General features: G+C 41.9%; 1 protein-coding gene across 6 annotated transcripts in view; it reads right to left on the reverse strand.

Moving 5' to 3' along the window:
* Positions 1–18783, reverse strand: part of BOLL (boule homolog, RNA binding protein) — a 34211-nt gene that overhangs the window by 6266 nt on the left and 9162 nt on the right. For all 6 annotated transcript variants that reach the window (XM_033169208.1, XM_033169249.1, XM_033169231.1 and 3 more), the window contains exons 2-10: positions 16790–16933; positions 16079–16170; positions 14418–14472; positions 12861–12936; positions 11319–11446; positions 10647–10718; positions 9395–9442; positions 8064–8192; positions 5106–5201 (exon numbers count right to left, since the gene is read on the reverse strand). In XM_033169208.1, the coding sequence (XP_033025099.1) occupies positions 5106–5201; positions 8064–8192; positions 9395–9442; positions 10647–10718; positions 11319–11446; positions 12861–12936; positions 14418–14472; positions 16079–16170; positions 16790–16933 (840 nt within the window). The remainder of the gene's footprint in view (positions 1–5105; positions 5202–8063; positions 8193–9394; positions 9443–10646; positions 10719–11318; positions 11447–12860; positions 12937–14417; positions 14473–16078; positions 16171–16789; positions 16934–18783) is intronic.

Genomic DNA, 18783 nt, shown 5'->3' on the forward strand with positions numbered 1-18783 from the left:
ATGTGAGATAGAAGGGTTCTAGCTTAGACATCTTTCAGATATGCAGTTTTCATGGTGTAGAGAATTTCTGTCCTCCCAGTTCCTTGACAGATTGTTGCTTGGGCTGCTTCCACACTTTGCATTTACTGTGGAACTGCCACATTTTCTCCACTCACTTTTCCAGGGAATACCTCTGTATGCACAATGTTAAAACTAAAACAACTGCCTCTCATTCAGAGCTCAGAAAATCTGACTTTGAAAAGTTCGACTCTGCCCATGCAACAAAGGAAAGATAGAGGACTATATTCACTTTTTCCTCTACTGCCCACTATATGTCTCAATAAGACCCAGGCTTTTCCTTCTAATCCCGCCGACTATCGCCAGGGACGATGACCGCTTGAAATGCTTACTGGCGGATGCCAACCCTTTGACTTCACGTGGAGTGGCCATCTATACATTACAGGCCCTGAAACTCAGGACCACCTTTTCGGCTAACTTGCCTTAGCCTTAGTCCTATCTATCTTCCTGATACGGACACTGTCGACATGCCCTGCTATTGTTCTCTATTTTATCTGTATTATCCAGCACGATTTTACATCTAATGTTTTAACTGTATCTGTAGTATTCTTTGTATAATCGTGCCAGGCCACTGCCTGGTCTTTTACTATGTGCTATGGCCATATGGCTAATGCAATAAAAAATTTTTTTTTAAAAAAACCTCAATGGGTGTGCAATTTTCTCAAGTGTGGATGATCTATTGCACAGCTACCGTAATGTAGCAAGTTGTGGCCTATGTAGATTGCTTTCTAGCCATTTCCTTCTCTATGTTTTCTCCTCATCTCTAGAAATCAGCTCATTAATTTTAAGCCATCAGGTTTTCCTCCCTTCTCCAAGAATTGTGGCACGGGGGGAAATCACAAGGAGTTCAGTTAGAGACGAGAGAGTATTTCCAATGAGCTGTTTTCCCCCACCTCTGACATTTAGGACTTGCTCAGCAGTCACAGTACCAAGGGCTGATGCATGATGTTGCTCTGAGTATGCCTCTTCAGCTGTGATACTGAGTTGGGCAGGTCATGCCTACCCAATTTTCAGAGGTCTACAGGATTCCCAAATGAAAATACTGGTATATGAGGGAACACAACTACCCAAAAACTTGCTTTATTAATGAATTCTAACTAGTGAAAAGGAAAAAGAATCTGCTTAGCAGCCACAAAACAATATTTCCTGTTGCCTCTGCAGCAGCAGCAGCAGCAAAACAAAAAAATCTAAACAGGAAGATACATTCCTGCATTGCAGGGGGTTGGACTAGATGACCCTCATGGTCCCTTCCAAGTCTATGCACACCTTGTAAACCATCTGCTACAGCACCGGTCAGCCAAGCTTCAGAACTTTTCCATACTCAGAGCTGTACATGTAGACAGCTATATTAATAAAAAATACAAGTTTCTCAAGCATGGTAGATGCCCGATTCTGCACTGCAAGACATACTCCACAGAAGGAAGAAAGCAGAAATGCACATAATCACAGATTCAACTTCATGTCTGGCTAGGGTTCTTACTCCTTGTTCTAGTAGCAGAAGGCTATGTAGCCCATTAAGGTCAAAGGAGAGGAAAAGAACCCAAGCTATGCAGCTAACCACAGCCAGTATTCTTTAAGCCTGAAATAAAGGAAAAAAGAACTACAGTACAATTGTGTCTTGCTTGATTTCAACCTTATGTGGTTGAAAGCTGGCTAGTTGAAATACCGCAAATTAACTGCACACAAAATGGAGAGCTTAAAACCCTGTTCTGCCCTGGTTTTTCCTGGCATGGAAAGAGCTTTTAAACTCTTGGGCTTGCTAACAGGACTTTGGGAGGCTCTTGTGAGAACTTGAACGGCCCTGCAAATTGCTTAAAGGTAATGATGGTCATGTGGTAGGTTGGGGTTGGGGTTGGGGTTTAAGTGCCATCCCCAGAACATAATCCCTGTGCATGATGCAATTGTACCGTATAGTACAATAGTGTAAGTAAGCAGAGCAGTGTGTAGCACTATTTCAGGAAGTTTTTTAAATGCACTGAAATTGTTAGTCCTATTTCTGCCTATGATGAGTCTAGCCCAAAGCAAGCATGTGTATAGCTAATTAGCTTAATTCAGACTAATTTTGAAGGACAAATTCCTTTACACTTTGCTAAGAGTATACAGTATACTGCAAATAGGGAAGTAAAAAAATAAGACACCGTGATATAACTTTTACAAAATGATTTTACAAATCTAACTAAAACAACAAAGGAAGAGCAACTCTTTCTTCTGCAGTAGACTTATGTCTTTTAATAGTTTCTGTCAGGCTTAACTATACACCAAATATTCACCCAAAGCAATAGCAGGCAGTGGGGAGTACAGGCACACTCTAGCCTTATTGGTAAGACACAACAAAGTTACAGCAGAGGCAGCTGCTGATGGCCACAAGGACACCTACCCTCCACTCCCAGCTGAATACTGCTTTCATCCCACCTCACTGGCTGCTACTGCTAATGTCACCATTCACACAGTTAGCAACAATGTCAGATAATTAATTTTTTGAAAAAAATAAAATAAAATATAGAAAAGGAAAATAGTATTTGTAATTCGTTGAAACATTTATATGATTAACATTTTTCATAGCTTGTTACTGATTAGCTCCTACTGAATTTTGTTGGTGATGTCATTTTGTACTGTAGCACCCTCTACTGGAAATATTTTTGTGACTATGCCATATACTAAGTATCTACTCAAACATCTAATGTTTCAAAGAATTTCAAGTATACAGTGGTGCCTCGCAAGACGAAATTAATTCGTTCCGCAAGTCTTTTCGTCTTGCGGAAATTTCGTCTTGCGAAGCACGGTTTCCCATAGGAATGCATTGAAACTTAATTAATGCGTTCCTATGGGAAAAAACCAGTCGGGGCCGGGTGTGGGGAAAGCGAGCGGGGAGAGCGGTTACTTACAGTACTGTAGTGAGCGGCGGTGGCGGGAGGAAGCCGGGTGTGGGGAGGGCGATGGGGAGCGCGGGGAAGGCGAGCAGGAGGAAGCCAGGTGTCGGGACTGCGATGGGGCAGCGCGCGGAGGGCGAGCAGGAGGAAGCCAGGTGTCGGGACTGCGATGGGGCAGCGCGCGGAGGGCGAGCAGGAGGATCCATGCGTGGGGAGGGCGATGGGGAGCGTGGGGAAGGCGAGCAGGAGGAAGCCAGGTGTCGGGACTGCGATGGGGCAGCGCGCGGAGGGCGAGCAGGAGGATCCATGCGTGGGGAGGGCGATGGGGAGCGTGGGGAAGGCGAGCAGGAGGAAGCCAGGTGTCGGGACTGCGATGGGGCAGCGCGCGGAGGGCGAGCAGGAGGATCCAGGCGTGGGGAGGGCGATGGGGAGCGCGGGGAGGGCGAGCAGGAGGAAGCCAGGTGTCGGGACTGCGATGGGGCAGCGCGCGGAGGGCGAGCAGGAGGATCCATGCGTGGGGAGGGCGATGGGGAGCGCAGGGAAGGCAAGCAGGAGGAAGCCAGGTGTCGGGACTGCGATGGGGCAGCGCGTGGAGGGCGAGCAGGAGGATCCATGCGTGGGGAGGGCGATGGGGAGCGCGGGGAAGGCAAGCAGGAGGAAGCCAGGTGTCGGGACTGCGATGGGGCAGCGCGCGGAGGGCGAGCAGGAGGAAGCCAGGCGTGGGGAGGGTGATGGGGAGCGCGGGGAAGGCAAGCAGGAGGAAGCCGGGTGTCAGGTGTGCGATGGGGCAGCGCGCGGAGGGCGAGCAGGAGGAAGCCAGGTGTCGGGACTGCGATGGGGCAGCGCGCGGAGGGCGAGCAGGAGGAAGCCAGGTGTCGGGACTGCGATGGGGCAGTGCGTGGAGGGCGAGCAGGAGGATCCATGCGTGGGGAGGGCGATGGGGAGCGCGGGGAAGGCAAGCAGGAGGAAGCCAGGTGTCGGGACTGCGATGGGGCAGCGCGCGGAGGGCGAGCAGGAGGAAGCCAGGTGTCGGGACTGCGATGGGGCAGCGCGTGGAGGGCGAGCAGGAGGATCCATGCGTGGGGAGGGCGATGGGGAGCGCGGGGAAGGCGAGCAGGAGGAAGCCAGGTGTCGGGACTGCGATGGGGCAGCGCGCGGAGGGCGAGCAGGAGGATCCAGGCGTGGGGAGGGTGATGGGGAGCGCGGGGAAGGCAAGCAGGAGGAAGCCGGGTGTCAGGTGTGCGATGGGGCAGCGCGCGGAGGGCGAGCAGGAGGAAGCCAGGTGTCGGGACTGCGATGGGGCAGCGCGCGGAGGGCGAGCAGGAGGATCCAGGCGTGGGGAGGGTGATGGGGAGCGCGGGGAAGGCAAGCAGGAGGAAGCCGGGTGTCAGGTGTGCGATGGGGCAGCGCGCGGAGGGCGAGCAGGAGGAAGCCAGGTGTCGGGACTGCGATGGGGCAGCGCGCGGAGGGCGAGCAGGAGGATCCATGTGTGGGGAGGGCGATGGGGAGCGCGGGGAAGGCGAGCAGGAGGAAGCCAGGTGTCGGGACTGCGATGGGGCAGCGCGCGGAGGGCGAGCAGGAGGATCCAGGCGTGGGGAGGGCGATGGGGAGCGAGGGGAAGGCGAGCAGGAGGAAGCCAGGTGTCGGGACTGCGATGGGGCAGCGCGCGGAGGGCGAGCAGGAGGAAGCCGTGTGTAGGGAGTTCGATCGGGGAGCGCGGGGAGGGCGATCGTTAGTGAGCGGCAAGCAGGGAGGGCCAGCGCAAGCGGGAGGGTTCTTCTTACAGTGGTACCGCGCAAGACGAATGCCTCGTCTTGCGAAGCACGACCATAGAGAAATTCGTCTTGCGGGTCAACCAAAAAATCGCAAAACCCTTTCGTCTTGCGAGTTTTTCGTTGTGCGAGGCATTCGTCTTGCGGGGTACCACTGTAAAGTCAGAAGAAGAACAACATAAACTGGCAAAGGATTTTCATTTTTTTGTTAATTATTTAATCTATTTTACCTCACCTTTCCAAAAGCTCAATGTGATTTACAATAAAAAAATTAAAACTAAGTATGCCTATACTTTTGCAAGGGTATTTTATGCCTTTCTCTTGCTATCACCTCCCAATCCAACTTGAATTGTGTCCCCATCAGCTAAAACATGCCCCCAAAGAAAAAGAAGATTATAGACCTTACTTTAACAGACTCAGGCTGCATCACAGGGGCTGACATGGCTATGGCACTTTGAGCATAAACTTGGTGATATGCTTGAACTCCATGATCAGAATATGGCTGGTAAACAAATGAATATTGAAAAACATATTTACAAACAAATATATTTACAAAACAAGTATATATTAAAAATAGAATAAACATGAAAAATGGGCCCAGAAAGCGATTTTCATTCCATCATTTCAGAACTGCTTTTTAATGTTAGGTTAGTTATCCAAGAACACAACTGACCTTGGGCTAATTGTTCACCTGCAAATTTCCAGGTTTTTTTGTTTGTTTGTCAGAATAGATTTAAGGTGCAGACCTGATTCTGACTTCTGCTTGTTGTAGGTTAGATATTAGGGCTATTACAGACACCTTTTTACCTGATTTGGGGCCAAGAAGGTTCAAAATGATTGGAAGAGATCCACAGTATATTTAAAAAATTAGTGGAAGCATGTAATGATGCAGAACTGGCAGTGCTAAATGTATATAATGTATGATGCAAGGGGGAAATCTTATTCTTTGGTTTGCAAGTTATAAAGTTGTCAATATAGCTATAGAATTTTGGCCCATCTGCTGCACAATGGAAATTTGATTGCTTTTGCATTAAAAACGAATCAGTCCAATTTACACTTTCCAAAACAATGTAAGAACCAAAACCCAGCCACCCTTAGAAAGTCACACCTATCCACATTTTGCGATGCAGTTCTCTCAACAATGTTTATAAAAAATGCATATATTAAGTAAAAGTGCGCATAAAATTATGTATTAGTGAAAACAACAGATTAAAATGCATTATATTAGAAAAATTGCTTGCAAAATGTGTATATTAGTCTAACATGTATACAAAATGTGTTTATTAGGAGAAATTAAATGCTGAAGAATTTTCATGAGGATTTTCTCAAATTGCTGCAGAAACGTGGAGAACTGAAATGAAGATTAAAAAAATGAGAAAATGAGAACTGAAATTGACAGATCCTTCTATCCTTACTGCACAGAACCCCCCTCCCCCAAATTAGCTTGCTCTCAGGTACTTATTGAGGTAACATATTTTGACTAAAGATTGCCTATGCCCCTTCTATGCCTACTGGCACTCAAGGTTCTTTGCAGATTATGTGTCTCCCATTTTAACTCTACAGAAAGTAGATGAGTTATTTATTTTTAACCCTCCGGAGTCAGCAGGGTTGCTGAGGAGTCCAGCAGCTGTTTGAAATATTTGTTAAACTTAGCAAACCTGAAGCACTTCATACTCCATGCACACCTTAACAATTATGGGGTCAGTTATATTTATACTCTCTCCTTTTCTATTTATTATACACACACACACGCTAAGATATCAGGGTTCCTATTTCTCCCTATTCATACTGTTGAGAGTTTAGGGGCAGGTGTTAGGCTGTATGCCTGAGTCCCTTCTAATTCCTGGCTCCAACAAGGGTTGGAATCTAATGGAATATCCCACTGTCGAGTTAGCCAGCCAAGGGCCATAATGCCCCTAAGTATGGGTTGTTAGTATAAGAAACGAAGTTGCTCTGGTCAGAGGGTAAATGGATAGATCCCCCTTCAACTGTCTGGGTGCCCCTTCCAACCTGGCTAGTAATTAGAAGGACAAAAACTAAAGTTAGTGGGGTGAGCTGGGAACCAGAAGCAGACAGAAGCCTGAGTGAGAGCCATGTCTGTTTCCAGCTTGAATTTCCAAATAGTACTATTTCCAAATAGTACATGTGAAGGATTATGCTGGATTACATTGCAATAGATGCATCAGACTTTCTATCTTTCTATCTTTTTTAGATTAATACAGCAATTTAATGTGGACCTTGTGATGCTGGTGCTTTTGTACATAATATTGTAAGCACATGTATGTATGGAGTACCCAGGGTGAATGTTAAGTAAATCAGAGGAATTAAATGTTAGAGTGGGAGAGAATGAGTGGGAGGGAGTTCTGAAAGGGTGGGAGTTCTGAAAGGGAGTTTCAGGGTTGCTGGAGAGACAGTTTGCTGTTGAGAGTGGTGTTGGGAGTGCCTGGTAGATGGTGTGTCAGTTGGTGATGAATGTATAGCAGGGCTAGTTTATTAGTAAAGAATTAGTATTATAGTAGCCATTGTTGTACATATAATAAAGTAACAAATAAGATAAAGATAAATAAATTAAATGTATTACACTACATGCCTATTATTTGGTTTCACTAGGGGTGTGTAATGTTGCAGATAAACATTATCTGATGTTGGCAGCAGAAATAAAGGGGGATTATTGAAATACCTATCAAAAACTCAGCTCACAGCTGCACAAAATTTGCTCTTGCACCACTTCTCAGATAATTTTTTTTAAGGTGAATGCACACAGATACAGAAATATCTGCTCACATGTCCATAATGGGAAAAGGTAGTGGAGAACAAGGGAGGACTGACTGAGGGGAGAGACAGAAAAAACCCAACCCAGATACAATCTGACAAGCTCCACCCACTGGCATGGAGGACAAGCAGAAGCGCCTTTAATAACCTTTTTTGTGATATAAGGTCCCTGTCTGGAAGCACCCCACAAAACTGAAATGAGATCAGAACTATGCAATACTGATAAAAGACCAGAGCTATACTGATAGAAGTGGGCTTTATTTCCAAACTGTTCCCTCAAAATTCTGTAAGATAAAATAAAGGGACTACTACATTCAGTGAGACTACTGAAGGGGTAAGTGTCACTGTAGTATACTCAATTAATTAGTACTGCTAATTACTTTCTCTCATATGTGAATGGAGAATACTCAGTCTATGAATGGCCCCCTAGCACACAGCCCTCATTGAAAGGTACCCCACAGATTTCTAAAATGTTTGATTATAGCAAATTCTTTCTTCATACATTCTCTATGCAATCTTATCAAATTATCTACAAATAATTAAATAGCTAGAGCAGATGCAGCCTACAAATATTTTTTCTGAGTTTAAGTACCTCTGGAACTGCAGCTTCCATTAGGGAAAGAGGTGGAGCGACACATCCACCATCCTGTGCAATCTCCAGGGGCTGGTAAGTAATTTCAGAAGGATGTAGATAAAAGAATGAGGTGGGAGAGGCAGGAGACTAAAAAAGAGAAAACATTGTTTTGCATATGACACACTCAATTGTTAGAAGAATTCAAGCTAAAGAAGAAGAAAAATTGTAATATATTATTTCAATGCAAATATGATAACTATTATTTAAGTGGAATGCTCTCCTCCTGGGGGTACACTTAGCACTGACACTTATAAACCCATGTATTCTAAAAAGTGTGCATGCTTTTGAATGGTAACTTGTTTCCAGTTTAAATTGAATTCTAGCTTACTCAAAGATTTTGTCTCTTCCTTCTCTATCACATTCCCTCCTCCCAAAATTCTACAAGCAAGTAATTAGAACTATGCGCCAAAAACAGTCCCATTACCTGAGGTAATGTACTGAATCTACTGAAGGCAGTATTTTGAAACTGTATAATTTTGAAATTTCTAGGATGTGAATTTACTGGCTTGTACCCACACTTCGCTCCTGCCAGCAGGAATATTCCCTGAACAGCATTCCACTCAGGGGATGCTTCTATGGGGATGACTTTTGCCTCTTCACTTTCACTCTCTGAGTAACTGCTCTAGAGGGCTGAGGGAGCCCCACTCTCAGGCATGGCAGGGGGCTGCAACCCCTTGAAAACAGCAAAAAATGACTCCTCCACCTCCCATCCACCAGCAGTATCCCTCTGCTGAATTAAAAGTCCATTCCATTCCATTAAGTTTGGACCTGCATGTCTGCCAGGAGCAATCACTATACAGTGGTGCCCCGCTAGACGAATGCCTCGCAAGACGAAAAACTCGCTAGACGAAGGCAAGACGAAAAAGTCTATGGGGCTGCCTCGCAAGACGAAAATTTTTCGTCTAGCGAAAGCGCGGCTGTCATTGCCGCTTCGCTAGATGAAAAACCCGCTAGACGAAAATTTTCGCAGAACGAATTATTTTCGTCTAGCGGGGCACCACTGTATCACGTGGCATCATGAAGTGTATACCTCAAACCAACAGAGAGCAAAAGAAGAGGTAGTATGGTATACTAGGTTTAAATCCACACCACAAATCCCAGCCACAAAGGCTACTAGTCACCTCTGGCCAGTTACTATCTGACAGCCCTAATCTAATCTTACATAATTGTTCTAAGGATAGTAGTGGAGGAAAGGGGACTATTTATACTGCCTTAAACTACTTAGAGGAAAGGTGCAATATAAATGTTATAAATAAACAAACAGATTACGGAGATTGAATATAATTTACCTGTGGAATACTCCACTGCCATTGTCCTGGAAGACACTGTGCAGGAGCCTGTGGCAATTGAAAACAACAGTGTGCTAAGAAAACCCCCTCAAATTCCACATTTACACCATTTGTAAAATAAAATATATGCTGAAGATATTAACTGCAATACAGCGAAGTTAAATACAATAAACGCCAAGGTGGACATATTGTCAATCTTTCTTTCTTTAATAACATATAACTGACCAGTGAATGCTATGGATCTGTGTCTGAATAGTTGAATCATCTTTGGTTCCCATGTCAGGACACAGGCAAGTTACCTGTTCTGGCTGAGCTTGTACTCTGAAGGAGCAAATGCCCAGCTTGTGGGTACTTCTGGATACATTTATGTCACCAGAGGCCCAAGTGTCCTTTGTGGCTAGGAGTGCCTTTTATCAGCTTTGGTTCATCAGCTAAGACTGGTAACCTAAAGGTTGGATTACTGCAATGAGCCCTTGTGCACGGTTCAGAAGCTCCAGCTGGTGCAGAATGGGGGGGCAGACTGCTGATAGGGGCACATGGCCAAGAACATGTCCTTTCCAATTCAACAATTCAAAGATTCCATTTGACACCATTGTTAATATACACTGGCTGTCCATCTACAGTGGTACCTCGGTTTACGAACTTAACCCGTTCCGGAAGTCCGTTCTTAAACAAAACTGTTCTTAAACCGAGACCCGCCGCCGGTGCCCTTCTACCGTTCGGCTTCCGTTCTTAGACTGAAGTAAAGTTCGCAAACCGGGACACTACTTCCGGTTTTGCCGAGTTCATAAACCAAGTACCGTATTTTCCGGCGTATAAGACGACTGGGCATGTAAGACGACCCCCAACTTTTCCAGTTAAAATATAGAGTTTGAGATATACTCGACCGCAGATTCTCCACCCGGCGTATAAGACGACACCCAACTTTTGAGAAGATTTTCCTGGATTAAAAAGTAGTCTTATACGCCAGAATATACAGTAGTTCGTAAACAGAGCTGTTCTTAAACTGAGGTACCATTGTACTACTGAGCCTGCTTCAATTAAGAATACATATTTCCATAATACTTAGTTTATGGTTTCTGAATTTTTTTTTGTTAAATATAAATATTACTGTAAACCACTTAGATTTTTTTTTAGGATAGAGTGGTAAAACAAACAAACAAACAAACAATGAAGTCCATTAAACTATGAAGTACAATTTCCTCTCCTTTGCCGCCATAAAGTTGCCAAAAGCATCTTTTATTTTTTTTACCTGATAATGATATGTAGGTTGTTGATAAACAGGCTGAGCTACCATCACAGGAGAACTGGAAATAGAACGTGACTTTAAAAAAGAGAACAGCAATTAGAATCTTACTGAGTTGTCCAAAGAATTATTAATATGCTACTAAGAAATACATTTTAAGCAATACACTAAAACACTAAATTATAAACAAACAAATAATTTACATTAAGTCACAGATCATAAGTGCCTTTCTGTTGTGCAAGTAATGCCAAACCACAGTTTATGTCCAAATGTGGTTGTTAGCATTAATTAGATTGACACACCAATTGACATGAGAAACCATGGTTAAGGAAAGTGAAAACAAAGCTTCTAAACTCATCTTCCTTCAAGTCACTTCGGAGTCTCAGAGGATAAGGGAGAGTGTGCAAATTGTGATAAACCATGATTTAGTACAAAATTTAAATACAGTCCACTCATGAAATGGACCAATACATTGAAACTGGCAGTAAAATTCTGTAGTGTAACATGCAGTATGAAACAAGGTTGCACAGTTAGAAAGGCAACAATGTATACTATATAAATTTGTGCTGATAGCTATTCAGAGAAGATGGTGAGCTTTAATTTCCAAAATTTAACAATAACAAACCCAAACAGCTATTGGCACATCAGCATTGTCCCAGAACAAAAGAAATTACGTACAGGCCATGGCTGTGGAACAGAAGCAACTTCGGGAGTATGAAAATATGCTACACCATTATGATATGTGTATGGATATCCAGTTGAAGTAGTCAAGTACATTGTTCCAGCTGCTGGCATTATACTGGATCCTAAAACAAGCAGTAACAAAATTGAAAACTCACGGGTATTTTGAATTCTATCCTTAAAAAACACCCCAAAACCCAATACATATGGGCTTGGATCCAACAGACCACTTGAACCCAAGAGAGCAGAAAGCACTTCTACTTGCACACTGAGAGCTCTTAAACCTTTGCAAATTTCTTAGGTTGCAGTTACAGCTCTCCATAGCACACAAACGCGATGAGGGGTAGGGGCTGACTCTCAACAAGTGGCTTTGTGAAGGATGCAGAGAACTGCAATGGGAAGAGAGGCAGAAAAACCCTATACTGTGAGCAGAATACAGCACACACACTTTTAGGATCCAAGCTATGATGCTTGTAAATATACTTTATCAATTAAGAGTAGAGCAATTCTAACTGGGATGTGGGTGGAAGGGAGCGAAGCAGCAGAAGTTTCCACCATTTTCAAGGCCCTGCTGACTTGTGCTGGCCAAGGTAGGAAACGTGTGCATGCTTGGGGCTTCTTCTTTTTATCTTGGCAGTTCTTTTGTTTAATTTCTCACTCATTAGTTTTGGCGGAAGAAACCAATTCACTTAACTATAATAATTGATTGGGGGGATTAACTGTGACAGCTCTGGGCTGGTGTAGTTGAGAGATCCAATCCTAGGGCCACTCAGAGGAATTAATGGTGTTGGATCAAGCAAACCAAAGGGCATCTCCAATATGTCCCATTTCTGGTCCTATTTGCTCTATGCTTACAGAACTTTCCACAAATGTGACTGTGGGCTCTCGGCCAGACATGTCCCCCATCAACACAGAGCAGAGAAGCATTTCCACCTCATCCTAATCCCTTCAAATTACAACATCAGAATTTCCCTCTAAATCGCAAAATGTGTTAATAGAAAATTTCAACTCACTGCAATTTAATATCAAGAATCATTCTATGAAACTGACTAATGCATGCATAGGCAAACTCCGGCCCTCCAGATATTTGGGACTACAATTCCCATCATCCCTGACCACTGGTCCTGTTAGCTATGGATCATGGGAGTTGTAGTCCCAAACATCTGGAGGGCCAGAGTTTGTCTATGCCTGGACTAATGTGATGAAAGGAAGCAACTCTGTATCACCATCAGAAGGCATGTGCCTCAGTTGGGCCAGAAGCCTTCTGCTACCATGAGCCTGAGTTGGACTATAGATAATCTTGCTAAGAGAACATTAACACTCACTAGTAGGCAAACAGAACTGTAACCGTACAATCCTATGCATGTCTACTCAAAAGTAAATACCACTGAGTTTAATGAAATTTACTCCCAAGTGTGTGTGTATAGGATTGTAGCCTAAATAATTCTTCACAGCACTGGCATAGCCCAAGATTTTTCGAAAACACCCGTAAAAGTTGGGGGTAGGGGGTAGGAAGCAAGCAAGCAAGCAAATACATACGAGGAATCCCTACTTGTTGTTTTCTTATTGCAGGACCAATATTCAGTTTCTTATCCTTATAATTTAGTTTTTCAGCCTAAGCCAAAGCAAAGAAAATACATACAATTATTTACCTTAATAGTTTATTTTTCAAATGTATTCAAATAATGAATGTATCAAAAATCCCAATAACATCTCAACAACACGTTTTACAGATACATTCAGTTCACCTCAAATCTTAACGGAAATGTCTTGTGAACTCAGTCCTTTGTTTTGTGCCAAATAGTGAGTAAGACTCTTTTGATCTGGACACATATTTGTTTAAATAATGTATTCAACTGCGCTTTATAACTAACTACAGTGATCTTAAGGATTGAATCAAATAGAGTGGATTAAAAAATAAATAAAACCATCTCAAGTGGATATAAATACACAATATTTTGATCCATAAAACTTTTATAACTATTATAAACTTTTTAACTATAACTAACCAATAGCCACAAACAAAAAACATTACCTCCCATGCATTGCTAAATTAGCCAAAGGCCTGGCAAAAGAAGAATGTTTTTGCCTAGCACCTAAAGATATGTAATGAAGGCAGCCAGGCAAGCCTCCCTGAGGTACCACAAAATGGGACCTTCTTAGTAGTAGGGCCTTATCTTTGGAATCACCTCCTTTCTGAAATAAATCTGGCACTGAAACAGTTTACCTTTCCACAGCAGTTGAAGATGTACCTCCTTGCCCAAGGTTTCAGTTAGTGATTGAGTTAATAAGCCAATAATTTTGACAGCTGCTGTTTATTTATACTTTGGTAATGTTTACTTTGGCCACCTCATGAGAAGAGAAGACTCCCTAGAAAAGACCCTGATGTTGGGAAAGATGGAAGGCACAAGGAGAAGGGGACGACAGAGGATGAGATGGTTGGACAGTGTTCTCGAAGCGACTAACATGAGTTTGGCCAAACTGCGGGAGGCAGTGAAAGATAGGTGTGACTGGCGTGCTCTGGTCCATGGGGTCACGAAGAGTCAGACACGACTGAACGACTGAACAACAACGTTTATCTGTTTTATATTTTGTATTCAATGTTTTTCCTCTTGTGTTACAAATATTGGGTGAAGAATGAAATTATAAACTAAACAAATGAACCAATAAATAATAGAGTACACACTGTTTTTGCAGGTCCCCATGTCTAATGTACCACATTATTTTGCAAAGTAGTTCATTTTTCTGTGCATCTGTTTGTATTCTATACGTTTGGACACCTCTCAAAATATTGTTCCCAAACTTGGCATGAAACTTTTTGAGGTGGGGATGGAAGGGATTGTTGTCGTTGAAATGCCAGACACCATTTGGAATCAAGGCAGTGGAACAAAACAAGACTTTGGATTAACTTCACTCAATTTTTGGTGTGGCATGTCCAAACTCACAAACCACATTTTCCATTTAAAAATCACAATATTTTTGGGTTTGTGGGCAGCACCAGGTACTCCCCACTACCATACTATAAACAAATGTTACTTGGTATTACCAGTTCCTATCTGTGCACAAATATATAATTGTTAATGAAATCATGTTTACCTCTTGTAGTATTTTCTGAGCGTCTTCCTGAGTTTCAAATGTGATGAAACCATACCTAAGTAAAACAGCATACGTTTTTCTCAGCATACACTATTTTTGCAACCTTCCCAAACAAGAGCTACTGCTTGATATGCATAAAATGAATGCCTCCTCTAATATCACAAAAAATGAGGAAGAAGCATTGACTGACAAACACTATGGATCAGTATACTCTATGTACCATATCAAACAAAGCCAGATTTAAAAATCCATTAAACATAATCTTTTGGCTGGCTTTCCCAAAACAAATTAAGAGTTCTCGTGGCCTTTACCAGGATGGTGGCTTTTTACCGGGGTTTAAACTTAGTTTAAACTATTCTACTTAAAACTAGTCATTAAAGTTTCCTATTTTAATCTGTTCTATCAATACATAACACCTTATTATGGGTTAATTTCAGCATCTGTTACATATTCAAGTTTGTGAATGAATGGATTAAACCAAGATGACACTCATAAAAAGGTAAGTGACAGAAATGTTTATATGTATTGTTAACATAATGAACCAGAAGTCTGTCTACATGCTCGCCTGTATGTATACTCTCTATACTTTATTTTCACTAGATTGTTGTCACATTGTGAACTGGGAAGACTTGACTGACAGCAGTAGCAGCATATCCCATGGCAGGTGGACGTGGAGGGAGGAGCAGCTTTCCTTCAGCACTCTGTGTGAGATGGAAATGCAATGCCTATAGCATTTTGGTCTGTCAGATATCAGTTCAGAGAAATGAGGAGGACCAGGACAATAGCAAGAGCTGAAGGGGAATGTGGATGTGGTGAAAATAAGAAGTCTTGCACCAACCTGTAGGATTTTCCACCCTGGGAGGTGGGGCATGTTTGGCAAGCTCACCTTTAGGGTGGGGAAGCAAACTCCCATCCACCTTCAGTTACCTGCAAGCCTCAATTGGCACCATTCCCAACCAAGATCTGACAGCAGAATTACTTTCGAATGCCTGCGGTCTCTTACCCATCACCGTGCCTGTGCAGTCCAATTGGGGATGGGGAGTGTGGGCTTTTGAAAATGAGGGAGGCTAGAGCAGAGAATTCAAGCAGAGCATGTGGGGCAGTGGGCAGAGTCTCCCTTAGTACTTCCACAAGGGGGGAAGCCTGTGGTTGTGAGATAGTCAACCTAAAGTACCCTAGTCTGTGAAAACATGAAATGCCACCTTGCCTTTTGTTCCTATGGTTTGGAAAATCATAGCGTAAACTGATATACAGTATACTAATTACCTCTAAATAGGAAACTTTTTGTAACTCTGTGTAAACTTTTAACTTTTTGTAAAAGAGCTGGTACTTTCCTTCCAGGACCTGAATGTACCATGAATGACTATGACTGCATAGTTCTGCCTTCTGGAGTGAGCAGGAGGAGCAACTCAGACGAGGATATCCTCCTCCACTGTAGGGAAAAAATGTTGATTTTTAACTATGAGTACAATCCTATATGAGTCATCTATCCAAAGCAAGCCCTAATAAGTTTAATGAGAATTAATCCAAGTTAAGTGTGTATGGGATTGTAGTTTTAAGTTGCACGTGTCTTGTTAATTATGTAATAAGGATTTTTTCCTGCATGTATTGCATGAACTAGTATTATTTCTACTTGATGAACAAATGTTTATTGTACTAACCCCTTTGATACTCCAGCTCTGTCATTTACTATTTTTACTTCTTTGACGCAGCCATACTGGGAAAAAAACTTCCTTAGGTCATTCTCATTAGTCTAGTAAAAGAAAAAGAAAATGATTACATCATCAAATCTTTACTATAAATGTACTTAAAATCATCATTTAACTTTGATTTCCTTTATGGGATGTTTTATTTTTTAAATCACATTAATATTGATCATACCATTCTGTATCAACAATTCCACTAACTGAATCGTATCTGTTGTCTTTTTAAATTCAATTTTCAAAAATCATAATTTGAATGCTATTTTTTAGACTACTGGCCTTACAGGCAACCTTTCAAGTAAAGGTTATGTAGAAGTTCTTGCCCACTTAGAACCAATGTTGGAAGAGGATTTGGGCTAGATACATTCTAGACTCTACCAGGTCCAAAATTACAGCTCTTTCTCCTTTTCATCTCTATTAAGTAACAGTTTACTAGAGAGGAGAAGGACCAGCAAAGTGAACAAATCCAGTATTTTCTCATTGGTTGGTGTTTGTATCATGAAATTCTTTTGCGGTAGCGCTATACCTGTCCAACAAATACATAAAATCAGAGCCTAATTTATACATTTATAAACATAAAACTATACAACAAATGATATAAGCAACCTATTAAGACAGAGGTGAAAAAAATGACTGTACTGCTAAGGAACCAAGATCAGAAAAAAATACCTTAAAATCGATTCCTCCAACAAAGATGCGATTAGGAATGACTGTTCCAAATCTTGGGGCACTTGTGGGGTTATTTAAAGGCACTGGCGACACAGTGTTGGGAGACGGAGACAGAGAATCAGTTTGCATCTGATTTGTAGTTTGCTGTTTAAGAGAATATAGTCTTGTTAAGATATATTTTCAACACAAAAAAATTGAAATGCTAAAAAGACAAATCACAGTAGTATCTTCATTCAGGATGCCACATATACTAAATCTAAGATTGCCAGCTGAATTCTACATACATATAGCTAGTTAGTTTACTGAATATTTGCTTCAAAGTATATTCCACTGATTTTAATAGAATTTACTTTCATATAAATGGTTTCGACCTGGTACACACCTGTTGCACCTAGTTATGTTTAGAAATCATAATAAATTCATTCTGAAAGCAAGGAGAGAATGCTAGATAATATTTAATGTTCTTACGATTTTTAATTATGATCTGTTTTCATATTTTAATTATCAAGAAATAAGAACAAGCTGAAACCTTTCCACACACACCCAATTCACTTGTGGTCTGGAATGTTTAAGTATTTTACTAATGTGTTTATATCCCACCCTATATGCACATGCAAAGTAATACGGTTTATTACAAAATTCAAAAGGTTCATACAATACAAATCAAATAAAAAATGAAAAGGACCAACTTATTGCTTATCATAATCATGCTATATCCAATAGCAAACTTGGTCTCAGGCCTCTTACTGGAATAGTGAACCAGGGTACTCACAGCTTATGTGGGGCACGGAACAATTTGTTTGTAAATTAAAAGGGTGAGGAGGAGGAAAAAAACCCTAAAATGACCCAACAAGGACCATGCTCACTGACCTCCACGAGATAGACTATTTAGGGTGTCAGCTGAAGAAAAGTGAAGGGGGAGGAAAACAAGATGGGAAATTTGAGATATACATACCCCTTAACTATTTATGGTATCGGGGGGAGGGTCGTGTCACGTGATGCATGCCAACTCTACAAGTTTTTAAAGGTTCTAACCCCTTTGAAGCTAAGAGCCATGGAGAATTATGAACCAAGAGAAAGCACTTCCTACATTCTTAATTACTCTCTCCTTGCCAAGGACCCTCGACTCCAACAGCTTAAGGTGGAGAACTGAACTTAGTATCAGAAAAATAGGAAACTGAGATGAATTTCAGCTTGACAGATTGATCCTTTCATAGTTAAGAAAAGGAGGCGACTTACCTCTTTCTCTATGCCATTTACAGTGCAGTCCTATGCATATTTATTTGGGAAAACTCACTGTGTTACTCTCAAAGAATTTACTCCCAGGTAAGTGCGACTACAGGACTACAGTCTAACAACATGCATGATGAGATGGGACATGTATGAAAGAGACTGGGAATATACATGTGTGCGAAAGAGACATCACACCTGATTAACAATGCAATCCTGTATATGTCCATTCTGTCCAATTGAATTTAGTGGGACTTAGAGCTAAATGTGTGTAGGTTTGCTAATTTTTAAAAGAGCTTCTTCCAAAATTTAAATTAGCAGAACAAGCAAGTAGACATTCCAATTCTTTATGTGTGGCTTGCTGGACAATTTAAAATTGGTGATTTGGCGCAGCAGAATCCCATTTTTCTACCCTCTGCAAACTTTTTGATGGGAGAAGTTCCTCTTTCAAAGGAAGAGAACTTTTGGTTACAGACGCATGACCCAGTTCAAATGAAATGCTACTGACTGCAAAATCATGGTGATTAAAATTTACTTTCTGAGATTATTTTGGACACTAGAAGGTAATAACTGAAGAGCTATATTGGACTTTCTGAGTGAAGAAATGTGAATTCAAGATGCCTGGGAGGGTGAGAAATACCATCTAGCAGAATGAGAAAAAGCTGGATATTAATACAGCTAGAATTTGCTCTGAAGTGCATACTTTAAACTGTCATATACATGGTAGACAGAGAATCAGAAGTCTCTCTTTTTATTTTATTTTT

The sequence above is a fragment of the Lacerta agilis genome, chromosome 1 (assembly GCF_009819535.1).
Source record: "Lacerta agilis isolate rLacAgi1 chromosome 1, rLacAgi1.pri, whole genome shotgun sequence".
NCBI lineage: Eukaryota > Metazoa > Chordata > Lepidosauria > Squamata > Lacertidae > Lacerta > Lacerta agilis.